Source organism: Phodopus roborovskii, unplaced genomic scaffold, assembly GCF_943737965.1.
Source record: "Phodopus roborovskii unplaced genomic scaffold, PHOROB, whole genome shotgun sequence".
Taxonomy (NCBI): Eukaryota; Metazoa; Chordata; class Mammalia; order Rodentia; family Cricetidae; genus Phodopus; species Phodopus roborovskii.
The window spans coordinates 6,809,792-6,831,565 of NW_026126689.1; the positions used below are offsets into that span (position 1 = coordinate 6,809,792).

General features: G+C 41.0%; 1 protein-coding gene across 2 annotated transcripts in view; it reads right to left on the reverse strand.

Moving 5' to 3' along the window:
• The window catches only part of Ubn2 (ubinuclein 2), a 63,237-nt gene that overhangs the window by 14,036 nt on the left and 27,427 nt on the right, over positions 1-21,774 (reverse strand). For both annotated transcript variants that reach the window (XM_051174738.1, XM_051174739.1), the window contains exons 7-14: positions 18,067-18,137; positions 15,175-15,304; positions 14,077-14,195; positions 13,325-13,438; positions 12,696-12,839; positions 11,288-11,338; positions 9,765-9,807; positions 5,299-6,846 (exon numbers count right to left, since the gene is read on the reverse strand). In XM_051174738.1, the coding sequence (XP_051030695.1) occupies positions 5,299-6,846; positions 9,765-9,807; positions 11,288-11,338; positions 12,696-12,839; positions 13,325-13,438; positions 14,077-14,195; positions 15,175-15,304; positions 18,067-18,137 (2,220 nt within the window). The remainder of the gene's footprint in view (positions 1-5,298; positions 6,847-9,764; positions 9,808-11,287; positions 11,339-12,695; positions 12,840-13,324; positions 13,439-14,076; positions 14,196-15,174; positions 15,305-18,066; positions 18,138-21,774) is intronic.

Consider the following 21,774-nt stretch of genomic DNA (forward strand, 5'->3'; position numbering starts at 1 on the left):
CCTAGTTAGAAACAATACTGTCTTCAAGTGGCTAGGATAAAAAGGACCCTGTGTCAGTTTAAAAGTAAGCAGGGATGGAGGATGGAGAAGTGGCTCAGTGATGAAGAGCACTAGCTGCTCTTCCTAGAGGTCTTCAGTTCAATGGCTACAACCATCCCTAGTGGAGAATGACGCCCTCTCCTGGCATAGAGTTGATAGAGCACTCATGTACATTAAATAAATAAACACACCTTTTAAAAAGGTTAAGCAAGAATGGTTCCTCCCTTTTAAACTTAAGTCTGCTGTAGTCTCAAGACAGTCTCCAAGGCTGTGTCTTGAATGGACTCCTCAGTGAAAACCAGTAAATAACACAAAAGAGGTCTTTCTGCAAGAGTCTAACTGAAGCACCACGACAGAGAAGATAAATTAGGCCAAGTTCCAATTTTTAAAAAAACTTGAATACCAGAAATTTAAAAACATGCTATAACTAATATTATGAATTTTCCAAATCCAATTTTGTTTATGACTAAATTAGAATGCCAAGTGACCTCAATGTCATTTAGGAGATTAAGAGACACTTTCAGAAATAGAAAATCCCACTGTTTTATAACATATGGAAGCACAGAAAAGTTGTCAATATTAGCTAGATAATCAGAATATGTAATGTCCATAATCAGATATGTTTTCTATGTCTTCTCAGTCTTGAGAAGAATTATTAGGCAGGCACTTGATCCTGTTTGGTGAGATAGTTGTTTCCCATTCACCTAGAATAATATTCTAAATTGGACCCATACCATCCACCTGGTTAAGACCTCCCAACAGCTTCCCTTCTTCACAAACTAAACCCTAGATCCTCACTATCGCCTATCAAGTCCACTCAACCCGATGTAGGTCTATCCCCAGTTTGGTCACAGAGCACAAGGGGTTTCATTCTCAGGCTCTTTAACTCGTCGTTTGTAGATTGCTGTTTCCTCTAGCCCATACCAATTTCCTGTCTGCTCTATACATGGCTGTACCCTGTTCTTTCAACTCTCAGCTCAACTCAAACACTATTTCCTTTAATAGGCCTTCTGTGGTCCCTTACGTTAGCAATAATCAATTTTTAACATTTTTTTCACAGCACATTCTTTATTTCTCTTCTTTCTTTCTTTCTTTCTTTCTTTCTTTTTTTTTTTTTTTTAAATAAAACTGTCATTTAGCTTATTTAGAAGATATGCTCCACAAGGGCAGGTACAGTATGTTATTCATCCCGGTTCCCCAGCACACAGAAGAGAGCCTGGAACACAGTGCCCCGTTTGCTTACTGAATGATGGCTTTTAGAATCATAAAGTGGCAAACACAGGGTAGTAAAGTTGAAGGGCAAGAAAGAGGAAGAAAGTTCTAGAAGGAAAGTAGATAACGCTAATAATCTGGACTCAGGAATATTTTAACTTTCAGCCTTTGTTAAATGACCCATCTTTCCCACTGTGCTGTGGGTAGCACCGCTGATGCCTTGTAGACAGACAGGAGGCACAGGCTTCACAAGAATGGACCCAAAAGGTATTCCCTCATAGAGGGAAATCTGCTTTAAGCGCCTGGGTTCAACAGGATCTAGATTTCAGAGACGCTACGCCATATGAAAACCAATACCCAATGACAGAGGCGATATGACATTAATCAACTGTTGACCTTTCCTTAAGTCAGACCAGTAAGACAGAGAAAAACAGATCAAAGAAGGCAGGGACCTTGGAGCTTCCAAGTCAAACAGCATCCTGGGAATAGAAGAGTACCAGGCAGGAGCTTGTCTGGAATAACAATCATTCTTCAGACAATGAATGGCTTCTTTTAGGATAAATGATAATCAAATTCAAGATGGCCAGGTAGAGTTTAGAGGTGAAAAAATGCAATGGACAATTTAATCAGACACTTTAAGTCAATGAAGTAAAAAAAAAAAAAGCAAAACATAAAACTAATTTTTAAGTAGAGAAAACTCCCCTAAGATTTTATAATAAGAAAGTAAATCAAGTCATAACTCTGATAGTGAACAAAGAAAGACAAGAGTTGTTATCATGGGAGAGTTAACCAAAAATCTGATTACTATTTCAGCAAAATGGTACAGCTACATGACAACTATAATTCTTATTTTTATAATGAAAGTCACAAGATAACATAATGGTAACATTCATAAAATTAAGAGTTTATAATTCCCAATTCCCTCTTTGAGACAAGGTCTCACTGGTATGGAATACACTATGAAGACCAGGCTGGACTCAAACTCACAGACATCCACCTGCTCTTGCCTGGGATTAAAGGTGAGGCACACCACACCTGGCTGTCATCATTTTTGCTAGCTGGACATCGTAGTGCATGCTGATGCCCCCAGCACATGAAAGGAGTGACCTTGTTCAAGGCCTTGTCTCAGAAACAACACGAGCAGGGATAGTAAGGAAGGGATGGATGGGGCCAGGCCAGGAACTACCTACCACCTTTGTTAGAATACCACTGTTTTCCTTTGATCAAATTAAAGGTGAATTTTAGAAAGGATCACCTTTTTAGCGAATATGAATAGTAATGAAGACTAATTCCCAGACTTTATAATGAACAATTTTAACAGATAATTCCCATTATCCGTGTTTGAGCTTTGTTGTTTGCTTCTCCCCCATTTGTCTTCCCCCCTCTCTCTAGGGTCTCACTAGGCTGGACTTGAACTTATGGGCTCAGGTGATTCTCTTGCCTTGGTGCTGAGCTGCAGGTGAAGAACATCCACGTATTTCCTGACGATGAAAAAAGTTGTTTCTTTCTTTTTTTTTTTTTCTTTAAAAACAGAGACCAAACATCAATATGGATTTCAACCACTGAAGTGCTAGTAAATTTAATTTGTTCTACATCAGTATACAACCCTGGACCCATGTGAATGGAAGAATAACTTGGTATTATTAAATATGTATTCAATACCAAGTCTTACAAAACACTGAACTGCAGGAAGTCTCTACAAATAGCAAGGGGAAGGCTTTTCACTAAATTCCTACTCCACAAAAATAGGAGCAGCACAAAGTTAAAGCATTGCCTTAGACAACTCATTTCACAGGTCAGAGTCATGTTCTCAAAGATTTAGGACTCAAGAACTCGTACATCATAAAATACTTATTTTTAAAGGTATTTATAACATAACATTGTGTAAGGCAGTTTCAGCCTTAAAGCACCCTACCTGTGAAAGGTGATGTGCACAGGCGCTTTTATTTTCCTGTCTCTAAATCTGTTCACAGTGAATATATTAATATTAAAAAAGCCACATCAGTAATGTGAAGGGCAAGCCTCTGAAAGCCTCGAAATACAGTGAAGGTAGAGAAATGAACACAATACAAGGTGACATATAAGTCAAGAAATAGATGAACAACCCATCTGGTGTGGTGGTCCAAGGCTGGCACCCAGCAGTTATGAGGCTGCAGCAGGAGAACCGCTTAAGTCTGAAGCTAGCCGGGGCTACAGAGTGAGACCCTGTCTTTAAGAAAAGTTTTAAAGTAACCCTAAGCTAAGTGGGGTTTGGCAGCACATGCTAGGAGCCTCAGCATCAGGGTCAGGCAGGGGTGCAGCAGGGTCCCAGCCAGCCCGGCCTAAGTACAAATGCCCAGTGTCTAAGCAAAGCATGGGATCAGAAACAACTACCAAACAGAGAGTAACATAGTCTTTGTTTTTTATTTTAAAAAAATTAATTAATTTATTCTTGGGTGGGAAAACTGTGCATGTGTAGGCCAGAGGAAAACTTTTGGGAGTCTGTTCTCCTTCTACTATGTGCGTCCCAGGGATCAAACGCAAGTCATTAGGCTTAGCAGCAAACACCTTTACCTATGCAGTCACCTCACTGGCCAAGAGTAAAATATTCTTGAGCTGAAAAATTAGCCAGGTCAGAGGTTCATCATGTCCTAAGTACAAAATTAATGACAATTAGATAAACAGAGCATTAGCTAAGAATACTGGGATGTAAAGGTAAATTTTATAGCCATTTCAGCAGACAAAATATATTACTTATAAAGGAGAATAAAATAATCAGCTTAGTCTCACACTTTTGAATAATAGCACATATTAAGTAAGGGATTTGGAGTAGAAGTTAGTAAGCCAGAAGTCTACCCTCTTGTAAGTCTTACAACACAGGAGGCAGTGATTATGTGTGCAAAAGTAATGGTAAAGTAAATACCATTCATGTCCCTTCTAGCAAAGAGTCCGTGGCTAATTGAGAGGCAAATTTAAACTACAAACTGACAAATTGGGAAAATGGCATATAGGCATTCCAACATTAAATGAATAGAATTATACAAGAGTAACTAAAAAGTTAATGTAAAATAAAATTTGGAAAGGATAAACACTTAAAGAAATAATGCAAGTGTATACATCTGATTAAATAAACTAAAAAGTTTGCTCAAGGGTTAAGAGCACTTGCTGCTCTTTCAGAGGACCATAGGAGGGTGGCTCCTAGCAACCGAGTCAAGGGCTGACATCTGCTGGTGACTCCAACTCCAGGGAATTGGTTGCCCTCTTCAGGCACTTCACCCAACATGCAAAGCATGCCCCCAAACACATTTATAGGCAGGAGAACAGGTAGAGAACCAACTGCGTATATGTTAGATTTTTGCACTGATACCCTGTTCTTGCTTTTAGTAAGAGAGAGCTTTTGGAGATTTTTTTCAACAGGGTGTCACACAGCCTATGCTGGCCTTAAACTTGCTGTATAACAAAGGTTAGCTCTGAACTTCTGATCATCAGGGACCACACCTCTTAAGATCTGGGATTGTAGGGGTACACCAGCATGTCTGGCTAAAAGATAAAAGTTTTAAATATATCCTCAAGTTTTGTTTTTCCAAACAAATGTTAAGGTAAAATGAGTCTGTTCCTGATGTTGGGGATTGAACCTGGGGTTTTTCATGTGCTTGGGTCAGCTAACACCCTCACCTTCCCATCCTACCTTGTAAAGTTTTACTGTTTTATTTTTAGTGAGACTTTGTTATGCAGCCCAGGTTAGCTTACAATTCCCTGTGTGTAGGCCAGGCTGGCCTTCAACTTGAGTTCTTCCTACTCCACTCCTCCATGTTCTAGGATTACAGGCGTTATGGCACCACACACACCCTAACATGACACTTGGTTGACAAATAAAAATGCACATCCCATGAAACCCTCACCCAGCACTATGATGGCAACATTGAAAACACTCCATGGCCACAGCTGCTATCAGCCTAGTATAAACACCGTCTATATGTTGTATATGTCACAAGGGAAGTCACTAAGGTGACTCAGAACGCTTGTTCAATCTTACATTTATCACATGAATGCACAGTACATACATACCTGCACACTGGCTGCTACCATTGAAGACCCTGAGGCAGAGGCTGGTCTATGTGGAGTAGACAACGGTTTAGTAGCACCCTGTGTTCCACCTCCTGCTCCCCCAGATAGACTAGTCCTATTAGCTCCACTCGAGTTAAGGTTGCTACCTCTGCTGGCAGGTACATTCATTGGAATTCCACTCAAGCTGCTCTTCCCAGCAGCAGTCCCAGTGGGTGACGAGTTTGTTAGTTTAGAAGGGGCCGGAAGAGTTTTTGTAGATGGAAGGCCAGGAGTGCGATTTGAGGGCAACAAATTCAGAGTAGGAGACTGTCTGCTGATGTTCACTCCACTGGGCTGTTTGTGGACGGGGTTGTTACTAGTGGAGTGGCTGCTCTGGGCTACTAGTGTGTTTGGGCTGGAGGAAGTCGGGCATACAGCAGGCTTGGGGGTTGGGTTGGATTTAGAAATAAGTTTAGTTGATATTGAAGGCTTAGCTGACAGAGAGGGCTTGGGTGAGGCAGAAGGCTTAGGTGAGGGCAAAGGTTTGGGAGATGTGGCAGGTTTGGGAGATGCCGCAAGTTTGGGAGATGCAGTCATTGAGAGGGGAGGTTTGAAACCCTGCGTGGAGATTTGTGACACCATAGCCTTGGCTAAATAGTTACTGGAGGTAGTGGTACTTGATGCTGTCCTAGAAACCAGGGGGTGAGGCCCCTGTGAACCATTTCCAGGTGATGGGGTAGACAAAGGGAGGCGATACATCAGTGGCTTATCTGAAGTCTTGAGTAGTTGGGACGAACAGGAAAGTTGGGGGTTATTACTCAATTTCACCACTGGGTTGGTCTGTGATTTACTAATGGTGGCTTGTAATGGAGACACATAGTTCTGGTGGACAGCTGAGTGCTGGTGCACCTTTGTTGCTTGTGTTAACGGAGAAGCATCTTGGGCCTCTGATGTTCCCAGAGCATGAGAGGAGGCAGCAACTTGGGCTTGGGAGGAGGAGACATGAGTCTGTGAAGAGGAAGAAGCATGTATCTGGCTGGACCTTTGCAGTCCTTGCTGGAGTAGCCTGGCTGGCAAAGGTTCTAAGGAAACTTTAGGGTTCTGAATTGAAGAACCAGCAATAAGGCCTGAAGAAATGCCAGTATGAGCTAAATCCTGGGGTTTCTTTGGTACTGGCCCTGTGTGACCGGCAATAAGACTTGACGAGTGTGCAGTCTGAGTAGAATCTAGTTTTTTGGGAGTAGCCAGTGGTAACTTACTCATGATACTTGCTAGTTTTTCTTCTCTCAGTCCTGGACGAGGTTTTGTAGTTGGCACGGTTAGCCTTGAGCCAACTGAGGGGCCTTTGTTCCCATTGTTGATGACAGCTAAAGCTTCAGATACAAGATCCAGTGAAGACGAGTGGAAAGAAAGGTCTTCATCCAGGGAGTCATCGAGGCAGATGGTTTCTTGGGCTGGTGCTGAGCTCGCACTGGCCGAAGCAATGGTGGATGTGTTGGAGCTTATGGAAGGACCGCCGACTGAAGCCAAAGATACAGGGGCCTTTGGGTCTTTTTTGGGGCTACATTCCTAGCATAAGTAGCATTACATTGGAAAAAATACAGAGAGTTAATTACAAATTTTAAACTTAGTTTTTACAAAGATTAAGAAACTCTTATGACTAGAATTATTTTTTGGATGTTTTCATATAGGTCTGTTTACAGCTCTGTCTGTCCTGGAACTCCTTATGTAAACCAGGCTGGACTTGAATCCACAAAGATCCATCTGCCTCTGCCTCCACAGTGCTGGTATTAAAAGCATGTGACACTGTACTAGACCTTGCTTTTGTTTATTTTTAAGCAACAAATCTTGATAAGACTGCCAAAACCAAATCATGTTGAGAACCAGCTCTCTTCAGAACACATTTGTGACACATTACATTACCATGTCCTTCCAAGTCATATTAGCAGGACCTGAAAATGGGGTGCAGGGCATTGACTGGGGGAGCCATCACTCGTGAACTAGACTTCTATCACACATTCAGGGTCTACTTCAACCCCAGTGTCTCAGAAGCTTTATTCTCCTGGTGCTTGGAAGGGACACTGCCTTTTATCAAAGTTACAACTTCTGTCTACTAAGGTTTACTGGGACGCTGACTCTGGCTCCCTGTTTCCTTGCATTTCTACCGCTACCCATCACCAGAACATAGGTAAAGTAGTGAATTATTCAACAAAACTTAAATCATATTTCTACTCATTATGGTGGGCATTACTTGTAATTTATCCAGCATGTGTTTAGTGTCTCTTATGAGTAAGGCTCTGTCCTAGGAAAACAAAGGGATTAGTAATTAAAGTGCTAAACATCTAGGTGAATATTGTCTGTTAAATTAATTTTCTTAAAATTCAAGGAAGAGTGAAGAGAATTATAGTTTAAAATATTCAAAGAGTAAAAGAAAAACATTAGCAGGTAAGAGCAACCATTTATTTGTTGGGAGAAATATAAAGTACTAGACTAACTTCATTTTTAATGTAAAGACACAGATTAAGACATCATTTCAAAGGCTTGATTAGTTCCTTAGAAAGAAAAGGTCCCAACCCAGAGTCTTAAGTACTGATGTATGCAGCCACATCACTTACCTTCGGCATAGTGGGGAAAGAACGGACAGGAAGGGTCTTTACCATCACCTCCTACGGTGTTACAGTAAGTAAGCTGTTAAGAATGCTGTCACACTCTAACTTCCATAGCACTTGTCCTAAACTTTCATTTTAAGAACTCCATCTTGAAAATCTCACTACCTATAGAAGCATGGGTAGAATCCCATTAGGGTCACACTGTTGGCTAAGATGAGAGGGTAACACATGACATGTATGCTCACACATGTTGACAATCCAAGTACACGGTTGCTAAAACTCCATCACCAGAAGAGTGTCAGGCTGAAGCGGGGACAGGCGGTAGCACCAGCACAAAGTCTCTACTTAACTGTTGGGGGAGGCAGAGTCTCACGCATTCCAGGTTAATGCTGACCAATCTTTGCTTGCAGCCCTGGTCCTCCTGCCTCTACCTCCTGGGTTACAGTCCTACATTACCATGACTGCTTCATGTGATGTGAGGGCTTCAAGGGTGCTAGGGAAGAACTTACCAAAGGAGCTACACTCAACCCAACTACACTTTTTAGGGATGTTTTGAGTACCTTTCCCACATCAAATATTAATTTTAGCAGTAAAAGAAGACTTGTTCTAGGCTAAAGAATACAAGAATAGAGGAAGGCTCATAATCCAGCTTCTCGTAAGCAGTGCTAAAATTATTTTATGTTCCTTTTTCTTGCAGGTAGGAACAGGTTGAGACAGGGTCTATGTAATCCCTGAGTGGCCTGGAGTTATGTTTTAGCCTGGCCTCAAACTTGAAATTCTTCTGCCTTTGGCTCCAGAGTACTGAAATTATATGTATGTATCACCACACAAGCCCAGGTACTTTATGTTCTGAACTAGCAAATCTACTACCTATGTGTGGTGGATTTAATTGTTTGTGATGTCCACTGACTCTAACCTGTACTAATAAATCCTCTTACACATTCTGTATTTCAGAGAGTAGATAGCATGCGTTTGTTGTTTTTTGTCTGCTGTTTTGGGGGCTTTTTTGTGGTACTGGGATTATGCCCAGGGCCTCTGGCATGCTGAGTATATGCTCAGTTTAAGATAAACCTACAGCTTGCATGTTTGACTTGTACTATAAATAGGTAAGATTCAGATGTGGGACATTATATGGTGTAGAATCTGTTTTTGCCTGCTGCCCTGGGTCACTGCTAAATCAGTAAATTACTCAGTCATCTTATGCAAGTCATGCAAATTAAACCCCTAACAAAGGGGGCATTTTCAGGTAGGACTGTCTTTCTCCAATCTAGAAACCATGGCCAAGACAGACTTCTCTCTGCTCCTTTCCCTGTCATTAACTAAAGAGGCTATTCTTTCAGGGCCTTTTCTCTTTCTGATGTACTAACCCCCAAGAAACCCACTATTCTGAGAAGACATTGAAAAGAAAGCATAATGTGACGGGTAGTCTCTCCAAGGACAATGAAGGCTCAGCAATAGACCATCAACAAGGTAGTTCCTCGCTGACTTTGGAATTTCATCTTTGTATGTACAATTCTAGCTATTTTCTTGGTGGTGGTGGTGAGGGGCAGAGTTTATCTGTGTAGCCCTGGCTGACCTTGAACTTAGAGATCTGCTGGCTTCTGCCTCACGGGAGTCAGGTATGTAACCATGCCCAACTATTCAATTATGTATTTAAAAAATATTGGCTACATTTTATCCAATATTTCTATGTGAACTTATGAGTGCAAAACCCCACAGCTCCAGAACAATCTACTTCTCAAATGGGCTTTTATGAAGTTGAAAACAAGCAACTTAGCATAACACCTATTAATCTTCGATAAACATCACATGCTCTTTTCTCCAAAACTCTGCCAACACTCACCATCAGGGCCAACTACAAATGTGCTGGACTCTTACCTTGACTTTGGGTTTTGATGCAGGAATCACCTTTTTCTTTGCCCTAAGATAAAAGATTAAAATGAAGGTCATTTCAGAAACAGTTATATGTTAGGAATTAAAGCAGGCTACCCTAATTGTTTTCATTATCTGGAAAACTCTTTGAAGGAACAAACTACTCAGCTCTCATGGGGAGTCAGCAATATTTTTCTAGTTTAGATTGACTAAAAGGCCAAATAATTACTAAAATAATATAGATAGGAAAAAAATAAAAACCATATATAAAACAAAAAATTACTCAAAACAGGTTAGCCTAAGGAAATTCATTTCAACAGATTGATTTGTAGAAACAGCTTCAAGGTCTGCCATGCTCAAATCAGGGCAATGGGTTATTAATGACATTTTGCTGAAGAAAAAACTTAAAAGGTTTTGTTGAAAATTATTTTTAATTGCAAAAAATCAAAAATTGTTAGAATGATAACAAATTACCTAATTTAATTTAGTAAAAGGCAAGAAGGAAGCTTTGTAAGTTTGAGGTCATCCTGACCTACATTTATGAACCAGCATGAAACACCTGGCAACATGGAGTTTGGGGAAGGCAACAGTAATTTTCTATGCCTTTTTGGGAGGAAGCCATTAGAGCATTAAGACAACCATATTTACCTGTCCTATTTTCTGATAAGGAACAAAACAAGAGAAAACAAGAACCCTAATAATAACAAAACAAAACACAAAGGTAGTAGTGCCAATGGAACTATTTTTAAAAAGCCAAAGAGAGGACAAGGATGTAGCTCAATGGCAGAACACTTGTCTGGCATGTAAACCCTGGGCTCAATGCCCAGCACCGGGGGAGTCAAAGACAGTGGCATGTACTCATGACCCGAGCACACTTGAGAAGCAGAGGTAGGGTCACTCGGAGGTCCTTTCACCATGGTTCCAGGGCCCCGATTCAGACATATATGGCAAATGCTTTTATCTACTGAACCATCCCGCAGATCTAGAGACCTGCTTTACATTTTTCCTATAGCCAGTTGTGTAGAGAAGGAAGACTGTAAGCTTGAGCAAGGCAGGGGAGGAACATATATGGAAGTATGGAAGTGCCCTGTGAGCTCAGCTCACCCAAGGCAGGTACCCATGCAGACGGTAGGAACAAAGGGGCACGACTGAGCTCCCAGCTGCATGGCCCCTACAGCAGAAACCCAATGACTTCAAAGTCAGCAGTCAAAACAACAGAAAAACAAATCAAACACAAAAGAGGGTGGCAGCCTTTTAGAGATGACCTAAAAGTCTTACCTAGGTCAATGAGCAATTTAGCAAGATTTTTGTTTCTTAAAACCAAAACATAAGCCAGGCAGTGGTGGCGCACACCTTTAATCCCAGAACCTGGGAGGCAGAGGCAGGTGGATCTCTTGAGTTTCAGGACAGCCATGGTTAAAAAAAAAAAAAAAAAAAAAAAACCCAAAATAAAAATCAAAAAACAAAACAAAAACCTCCTAACATGAATAACAACACATAGAAGAAATCTGGAGTCAGTATTTACTCACGGAGCAGAAGTAAGATGATTATGTACACTCCGGCTTTCCTTAAAGAGCATTCTGGAAGAATGAGAAAAACAAAAGTTCTTTTTGTAGGTAACATGGTTAAGTGCATGCAGGGTTTTGCTGTGTGGCTCAAACTAGCCTCAAACTAAGTATTATAGCTCAGGCTGACCTTGAATTCAAGATCATTCATAATTTGATTTTTGTTTTACCAAGCAAAAGTAGTTAACAACTTTATCCAATGAAGTATTTCATGAAAAGGTTTATATCATTTCTATGCATTTACAACTTTTAACAAATCAACAGAAAAGGTTGTTTCTGTTACTTTATGGATGATAGGTTGATAGAGAAGTTTTTTTTTTGTTTTTTGTTTTTTTTTTTAAATTCTCTTAAAATTCCTCTAGCCAGGCATGGTGGCACATGACTTTAATCCCAGTACTCAAGAAGCGGAGACAAGTAGATCTGAGTTAAGGCTCCATGGTCTAGGTAAACCTGGCTGGCTTTGAATTCACAAAGATCTGCTTGCCTCTGCTGCCCATGCACTGAGATTAGAGGCATGCACCACCATGACCAGAAATTTTGTTTCTGAAGATGGATTTTACAACACAGGCCAAGCTGACCTGGAATTCTCTAGTACACGCTGGCCTCAAACCTGCAACCCTGCGGATATTCACAGCAGTGCTAGAGTGCTAGTCACAAGCGTGTGCCCCCACATCTAGTTTCTGTTCTACATTAACCATGGGCTTCCTTTCTATCTGCTAAAAAGCCCTCAAGTTTATAACCATCATCTCCCATCTCTTTCCCTAGCACTAACCTCAGAAGCAAAAAAGAAAAAAAAAAAAAAAAAAAAAAAAAAGGGCAAAGGAAAGTAAGTTTGAATTAAAAACAAACACAAGAGCGGGGTGTTGGTGGCGCACGCTTTAATTCCAGCTCTTGGGAGGCAGAGGCAGGCAGATCTCTGTGAGTTCAAGACCAGCCTTGTCTACAAGACCTAGTTCCAGGACAGCCTCCAAAGTTACAGGGAAGCCCTGTCTCAAAAAACCACCAAGCCCCCCCCCCCCCACCAAAACCCAAAAACATCGTTATACCTATCTTATTTCTGGCTCCACAAGGCTTGTTTTGTTAAATGTTGATCTGAAATACTCTACATGCAGGCACGCGCACACACGTTTTTATTATTTATTTAGTTAGTTTAAGGTCTCTTAATTTATTAATAGAATACTGAACATGTAAGTTCATATTTTAAATAATTTTTCCTTCCCCCAAACCCTCCCATGTAACACCTCCCAACACATAAGTTCTTAGCAGAATCAATGTGATGTGTGTTTGTGTGCAAACACATCTTTAGTGACAGCAAACAAGCAAACACAGTAAGTCTAGGAAGGAATAAAGTCTAGGAAGGCCCGTGTCTCACCTGGCCTGCATCCAGCCTTTAGGCCACAGTGGCTTCACTTCTGTCTCCATGAAGGACTTGAGATAATCCTCAGCAGACTGGCTTTTATTTGGCTCTAATTCATAGCATCCCAATTTGATCTCAACCAGGTTACATAACAAAGTTCTGAACAAATTAAAAATAAGATTGACACAGAAATGTGAATTGTAAAACTATTTTAGAGTAAGACTGTGAGGCAAACAAATTGGTGGGAATAAAGAATAATAACTAAATTATTCAGACAATGATAAGAGAAGTAAATTCTAACATTGGTAATTTACTGCATTACAATCAACCCTTACCATGAAACAATGGCCTTTGGTACCTTTACGTGAGCAAAGATTGAAAGGGATAGTTGTCTCCCTGGGGTACCATAAGCAGACAATTGCCCTTATGCAACCAGAATGACATCACTCCACTATTAGCACAGCTGACAAACTGTGTTATATGAAGACCGAAGCACCAACACCCTGAGGCCATTTCAACGGAGTACATGTCTTGAATATGTTTTCTTAGACACTAATCTTTGGTTGCTTCTGATCTAATCCTCCACTTCTGTGGATTTTTCTTGTATCTTTGCCTAAAAATGAAGAATGACTAACAACGCTTACCTAATGGTATCATCCCAGTGGAATTTCTTTCGTGGGCCTATGACTCGTTTCCCTGGCTTCTCATCATCATCATCTTCAGATCCATTTTTTTCCCGTTCTTCATCTGCTTGCAACCTAAAAAACGAGTAACACTTTATGAAGCCAAGTTTTAACCCAGAATTCACAACCATATGGTCCTTAAATTTGTCAGTTGCTCAGCCAAATATTTACTCAAAACAGAATAAACAGGGAGCTGTATTTCCACATAATATGGTAAATCTCAAACCAGATGAGTAAATAAGGCCTCTGAACTGTAATACAGAGGTACAAATGCTCATCCTTTAGATCAATTTCTTTGTCCTCAGCCCAGCTTAGTCATATTTGTCCATGTGAAATGCCTAACCAGCAGTAGGGTCTCGGTGTGAAGCCTCGGCTAGCCTGCAACCTGGGTCACTCTGCTGAAACAGCCTAGCCGCTGCTATTAGGACACACCCCATTAGGCTGCTGTGGCTCTCATGTTCACATCCATACACTAACCAAACAAAGCTGCTGAGTGGAAAGTGACACATCACTTAAAAATGTTCAGTCACATCATTTCAATGGTAAGCGTGGTTTCTAGAGAATGACGACTACTTAAGGACATTAACTAAGCCGGCAGTGGTCGTCCACATCTTTAATCCTGGTACTGGGGAGGCAGAGGCTGGTGGATTTGTGAGCTTGAGGCCAGGCTGCTCTAACAGAACTGACCCCTGAGACAGAGCAGACGTACATACTTGGCACACTTGGCTTGACTGCGAGCCTGGCAGTCCTCCTGGTATTTGAACAGCTGTTCAGGCATGACACTGCTTACAGCCAGCTTCAATTTCTGCAGAGGTTCTCTTAAACGATCATCCTAAGGGGGGAAAATATATTTGAAGGTTTTTTTCTTTTTTTCAAATATCCTAACAAAACTTACTCTACAACCAGAACTTCAATAGGTGAAATCTCACATATTAATTATAGACCTGAAATATTGTCTAACATGGTATTTCCAGGACAGCCAGGGCTATTAGACAGAGAAACCCTGTTGGGGGTGGGGTGGAGGTAGGGACAACAACCCACAAACAAAAATAGGTAAGATGGTGAAGGTCTACAATCCCAGCACCCAAATGTAAAAACTGCTGTATTTGGGCTAGTCTAGAACAGAATACCTTCTCAAAAAGGAAAAAAAAAGTGTTTTCTACTACACAAAATGGTGTTTTTCTGGGATATGGTGGATCTCTGTGAGTTTGACATCAACCTGCTGTATGTACATAGTGAACTCAAGGCCAGCCAAGACCACACAGTGAGGCCTGTCTCCCCCCCCCCCCAAAAAAAAACAAACCAAAACTAAAAAGTGTCTTTACTTGTAGTTCCATTTTATCAGTTACCCATGTCTGTATTGGGAATTTTGGGTTCAACTGCCAATGTCTGAAGTTGTCAACAAAACATGAGACAGGTTTTGTTCATTAACCTGCTTTGAATCAAGAAAGAACTATAACTTTTCAACTCAAAAGACGTGTTTGTTAACAGATATTGGTGCCTTAATTAAGCAATACTTAGAAATCAATACTTTTCATCTAAACCTATCACCTGTTTAAGTAAATATTCTTTAATCTGTGCATGCCCATCCATGTTCACGCTGTGATATATTTGTGAAATTCGGATGACAATTTTGCCAGGCTGAGCCATCTCCACAGCCCTAAAGGAGGGCTCTTAATCACCTTTAGTAACATCCTATGGTTACTAAACATAGGCAATAGAACTATGAAGCTATGCATGTGCAGACTGAGCAAACATTTCCTTGTTTGCTGGTTACAAAGCTAAGATGAGGATGTTGTTCTCCCACTTACCTGGACATTAAGATGTAACTTCTTTAGGCGTTTTACCAGTGTTTCCTTATTGCATGGCACAAACGCTTCAAGATGGGCGTAGACGCCACTGCGAATGACGGGTCCCACTTCTTGTAGCTGTAACTCGATGCTGACCAAAAACAAAACAAAACAAAACAACACGCAACAGTAAACAACATAAAACCCTTTCATATATTACCACATGAGCCAGAACATAGCCAGGTGGTGGTGCACATCTTAATCATAATATTTGGGAGGCAGAGGCAAGTGAACCTCTGAATTTGAGGCCAGCCTAGTGTACAAAGTGAGTTGTTCCAGGACAGCCAGAACCACACAGAGAAGCGCAGTCTTGAAAAACAAAAGCAGAAAGAAAGGAAGCAAGCAAGCGCAGATGTTTCTGGAACTACAATCCCCACAGTAGTATTCCAGCCGTGTGCATATGCCACTTACTCATTTCTGTTTGCCTTATTATACCTGTGACACAGCTGTGTATTTACTGGTTTACTCAATTCATTGTGCGTGATTATTTCTCACTCCTCTTTCGGGGGAAGAAAACTAATAGTCAAATCTTTATTTTGCCTAGTAGCTATTTCTTTTTGATGGACCACATTAACTCCATCTTAAGTTTAGAAGCCGTCTTGTTACAAGGTCAAGTAAGTTTTTTGTAAAACTTAAATTTGAGCATGTCTTTACCCATTCTCTGGAATTTGGCATGTCTCACACCTATAACCTGATTTGCACCCTGACAAGAGGTTCTGACAAGTAATTTCAAAACATTCTCCACCAAGTTCCCATATAACCAAAAACTTGGAACCCACCCCCCCCCAGCCTTGCAGTTTGGGCTAGGTAAGCCCCACTTTCTTCTATGCTCAATGCTATTTTCTCAAAACCTGTCTTTAGGGAGATAGCACTGACTCACAGGAAAAAAAAAAAAAAAAAAAAGCTTGTTAACTTGACCAAAAAGTTTGGTTTGTTGGCCTTTATTCTCATTTAGTTGGATTATTATCTTTTAAAAATAGAGCAGTAAAGTTTGTAATAACTGCCATATTTCAGCAGAGAGCAACTACTAATAAGGTATCTATCAAAATGGAAGATGTATTTGGTAGCTGCTACTGAAGAAAAATAACAAATTGGGGCTCTTAGTTGGGCTTGGTGGTGAACATTATTAATCCTACTTAGAAAGAAGAGACAAGGATTGCTCTGAATTCCAGGCTAGCCTGATCTATGCAGAAACTCCAGGTCAGCAGAGGATGCATTGTGAGACCTTGTATCAAAACAAAAACAACAACAAAGTAAAACAAATTGGCACTCTTGGCAACAAATCATGTCCAAATCATTACAGATAATCATAGGAAACTATCCAGGGACACTTTGGAAATCCTCCCATATCAAATCACTTCTAAGCTATATTGTTAATTTCAGCTGGGCAGTGGTGGTATATACATTTAATCCCAGCACTCAAGAAGCAGAGGCAGGTGGATCTCTGTGAGTTTGAGGCCAGCTTGAGGTCTACACAGTGACAGCCAAGGCTACACAGAGAAACAGTCTTGAATCGCCCTAATACCCGCCCCCAAAAAAAGAAAATAAAAAATAAAGATATAATTTCAGGGGAGGGGGACACAGACAAAAATCACGATCATTAGAATTTTTAAGAGGGCTGGGTGGTGGTGGCACATACCTTTAGTCCAAGCACTCGGGAGGCAGAGGCAGGAGGATCTCTGTGAGTTCGAAGCTAGCCTGGTCTACAGAGCAAGTGCCAGATAGGCTCCAAAGCCACTGAAAAACCCTGTCTCCCAGGAAAAAAAATTATGTATGATTGTGCATGTATGTGTGTGCACATATATGGTACCATGGAGTACCTAAGGAGGTCAAAGGACACATTGAAGACTTGGTTCTCTCTTTCAACCATGTGGGTCCCAGGGATCAAACTCAAAGTCATCAGATTTGGTCAGATTTGTTGGTAAGAACCTTATCCATTGAGCCACTGATTTTCATAGGTCAACTGTGTGCATGTAGATAGCTTTTTTCCTTTTTTCTTTTTCTTTTGAGAAAAAGTCTCATATAGCCAAGGCTAATCTATAACTCCATACCTTAGTATTATTTGCGAGGATGACCTTACTTTCCTGGTCTTCCTCCCCTCTATGCAGTGCTGGGAAAATAGGTATGAAGCACCTCACCCAGTTTTATGTAAGACTGAGAAATGTGATCCACATCTTTGTAAATTAAAGGCAAGAACTATACCAGCTGAACTTGGCCCCCAACCACTTATTATTATTATTATTATTTGTATGATGTACACAGGTGTGGGTAAATGCATGCCACAAGTGTGTGGAGCTCAGGAGATAATTTTGGGGGTGGATTCTCTTCTTCTATTTGGGTTCTAGGGTTCAAACAAAGAACAGGCTTGCATAGCAAGTATTTTCCACCCGAGCCAACTTATCAGCCCTCAACTATATCCCAAGATAGCCTCAAACTTGTAGTTCTCTTCCCTCAGCCTCTTGGTGCTGGGATTAGAGATACACATAATCACTCGATGCAAAGTTTTCTATTAATTAATTAGTCTATTAATTTACTTAAGACAGAATATCAAGTAGCCCAGGCTGGCCTTGAACTCACAAGGTAGCTGACGATGACCTTCAACTGTTCATTCTTCACCTCCAAAATGCCGGGATTACAGAGGTGAACCATACCACACCAGGTTTATGCAAACGCAGGCCTCCAGCAAGCACTCTACCAACTAACTAACTACAGACTCAGCAGCCTGCAAGGCTTTTGTTTGTTCTCTTTTCTTTCAGTTAGGCATTGAATTTAGGACCTCAGAAATGCTTGGCAAGCATACCACTGAGATTATTTCCAGTCCAGGTTTAGAAAGAAAAAGATAAAATCACTTACTCCAGAAGAATATTATTCATTTCTTGTGTGAAGAATTTTTTTCTTCCTTCTTCATCAAAAAGTTTGGCAGCCTAAAGAAACATAAGACAGACAATATAATTCACAATAAACAATTACTGATATGAATTATATACTACTACTACTAACAAACTTCATTATCAGTAAAATACCACAAATTTTGGTATAGAGTCAGGCAAAGACATTTGAGATACAAGTCAAACAGGCTATCATATGTCGGCTGCAGTGGCTGTAATAATACACAGTGGCTTAAAAAGCAGAGGCTTTTTCTCTCACTTGGACATTCAAAATCAGTGCCGCTGGGCTAAAATCAAAGTGACAGCAGGGCTAAGCTGTCTTTCAAAGACCAGAAAAAAAAAAAAAAAAAAAAAAAAAGCTAGACCCTTCAAGCAGTTAAAAGCACAGCACACAGTGAATGAGTATGGCATAGGGGACTGATAGTAGACTTGAAATTAAGCAACTTCCCAAGGGCCATTAACTAAGAACCACAGGGAGACACTACACAAAAAGAAGAAACATGAAAATGCATTAGCACTGCCTATTTTTAGACTTAATCATTATCAAAGGTCACGAAAAGTCTGGAACTGAAAACTGAGTGTTAACCTTGTGACAGATAAAAGTACTTGTCAAAATGCCAAAAGTACAGGACAGACATTGCATTTGAGTGAAAACAACACAAAGATCTCTCTCCTCTTCCTTCCTGTCCCCCCCCCCACACACACACATACTAGCCTATGTGGCCCAGACTAGTCTTGAGTTTGGCAACTCTACTGGATCAGATTCCAGAGTATCACCCAGCATCCCCATCTGAGGACTTCAGCAGGATCTGTAATTATGCCCACTTTAAATTTTGTAATCTTTTTGTTTGTTTTGTTTTTTGAGACACGGTTTCTCTGCAGCTTTGGAACCTGTCCTGTAACTCACTGTGTAGTCCAGGCTGGCCTGGAACTCAGAGATCAGCTTGCCTTTGCCTCCCTAGTGCTGGGATTAAAGACATATATACACACCTACCACCCATCTTAAACTTTATAATCTTTTTTGTTGTTGTTGTTTGTTTTTTCAAGACAGGGTTTCTCTGTATTGTTTTGGAGGCTGTCCTAGCACTCACTCTGTAGACCAGCCTGGCCTCGAACTCACAGAGATCTGCCTGCCTCTGCCTCCCGAGTGCTGGCATTAAAGGCATGCTCCACCAACACCCAGCTAAACTTTATAATCTTAAATGTGAAATGTGATTAAATATTAGACTTAGCCAAAACTCAATATTAGTATTCAATGTCACAAACATCTATCTAAACAAAAATGCCAGGCAATAGCACTTCTGCTCCTGTATTTGATGTGTTAGGACTTCTATTTTATTTCATTATTTAAACTGCTGGACTTACCTACTGATATGTCCACCCACATTACCTTTTTCCTGTGCTGAGTGAGATCAGGACCCTGTACATGTTAAGTAAGTCTCCAAACACTGAGTAAACTCCCAGCCCTCAAAAGACAATTTTTAAAAACATTATTTCTGTTTCCTATTTTTAAAAAGTCCTTAATGGTGGGTCTATGAACTTTTAAACTTTGTATTCTTCTACTCAATTATACACTTTATGCTCGTTATCACATAGAATTTTCCTAAACAGCCAGAGGCTGGTAGTATACCCTGCCCTAATCTTACCCAAAATGCCCCCTAATCAAATTGCTAGTAAGTTATGCAGCCAAGATTTGGACTAAGGCCTTTGTAAACTGCAAAACGGCCACACAGTACAGACCCTGGAGGACTGCAGTAGCCTGCCTTCTGCATAACTAAGAGCAATAAAACAATTATCAAGGGATAGCACAAACTATAAGCTTGAGAATAACATTGCCATACTTTATTCCCTCTTACCCTGATGACCAGAAGCAAAAGAGTTTTTAACTTGGAAACTCTGCCAATAATCACTTATGGTAAATAGGCTGAGGAAGTCAAAGGCACAGTTAGCGTCAGGAGTCATTCGATGCACACTGACTGACTGGACAGAGATGATACAAGAACTTAAGCAAACCAGGGCCACCTCTACTAAGTTTCTGAAGTGTCTGACAACTTCACAAGCTTTACAAAGAAAAGGCAAATTTCTTAGACATGCTTCTTAGGAAGAAGATCAGGCATGCGAAGGGAACAGAGACATACAAAGCTTCTTATCGGTCAGACACAAATGTGTGCGCTCAGGATAAATTTTTAACCTTAAGAAAAAGCACCACCTTTTATCTCAAAAAGAACTCATGGGTATTGCAACAGGCTTTCTTTTGAGTGACCAACCAGCTCCCAAATCATGACATGGAAACTTATTATTAATTATGAATGCTTGGCCTTATACTATTTCCAGCTAGCTCTTCTAACTTAATTTAACCTGTCTCTCTTTATCTACTTTTCTGCTTTGGGGCTTTTTACCTCTCACTTGGTCTGTCCTACTCTGGCTGTCTGGCGGGTGTCTCCTACTCTTTCTCTCCTCACTTTTTTTTTCCATTTTAAAATTTAAATTAGAAACAATCTTATTTTACTTATCAATCCCAGTTTCCTCTCCCTCCCATTCTCCCAAGCCCCCTAGGATCCCCATCCCATCGCTCCTCTGCTCCATAGAAAGTGTGTGAGGCCTTTCATGGGGATCATCAAAGTCTGTCACATCATCGGGTCTAGGCTGTCTCCTTACTTTCTGAACCTAGATTCTCTACTTGTTCCTTCTGCCAGCTCCACCCATTCTTCTCCTACCTGGCCATTGGGTGCCCAGCTTTTTATTAGACCATTCAGGTGCCCCAGGCAAGAAGTTTTAAAAAAAAAAAAAAAAAAAAAAAAAACTAATGTAACACAGCTGGGCGTGGTGGCACACACCTTTATTCCCAGCACTCAGGAGGCAGAGCAGGCAGATCTCTGTGAGTTCAAGGTTGGCATAGTCTACAAATCAAGTTCCAAGACAGCTAGAGCTATTACACAGAGAAACCATGTCTTGAAAAAACAAAACCAGAACCAAAAAAAAAAAAAAAAAAGAGTAACACGCCTTTGCTTACAGGGTAACTGTAAGTGAATCTTCTTCTTATTGGTCATTTCTTACCAGGGGCTTAGGCAAAGGCTATAGTGACTCTGTCATGGGCACTATAGAGACCGGTGTCTTGATTAAGCATGCCCATGGCTGCCTCATAAGCGTGTGAAGAAGAACAAGCGGTTATATGGGTGACAGTGTGCACACTAGGCAGGGCTACTGACGTGACTTCAACTTAAAAATGAGAAGGCTTAAGAAAAAAAGAATTAGATGGCTTTGAGAATACCATTCAACCACGCTGCACCTTAATTTCCTTCACACTATGTGGTGTGGGAAGTCTCTCACGCAGATAATCTGAATCACATCATTAGTGTTCTTTACAACCTAGAAGAAACCCACCGGATGAGGGCTGGGGCAAAGGGGGTGAAGAGCGTGAGGAGAGGGCTTTTGTTACTGCAGACACGGCCCCTGCAGTTTACCACTCTCCACTCAGTCTCTTACAGGGAACAATGCTGTCACACACACACACACTGACAAGAGAAACAAGCCTGGCACTCAGAGCTGTGGCTGCACTAATAGTGCACTGCTTGCCTGGCACCCAGCACCCCACCTGAGGACTTCCGTGGGATCCTGTGTGCCCTCTCCAGACAGGTCCCCACTATGACCCCCCAGCCCCTGCCGCCCACTG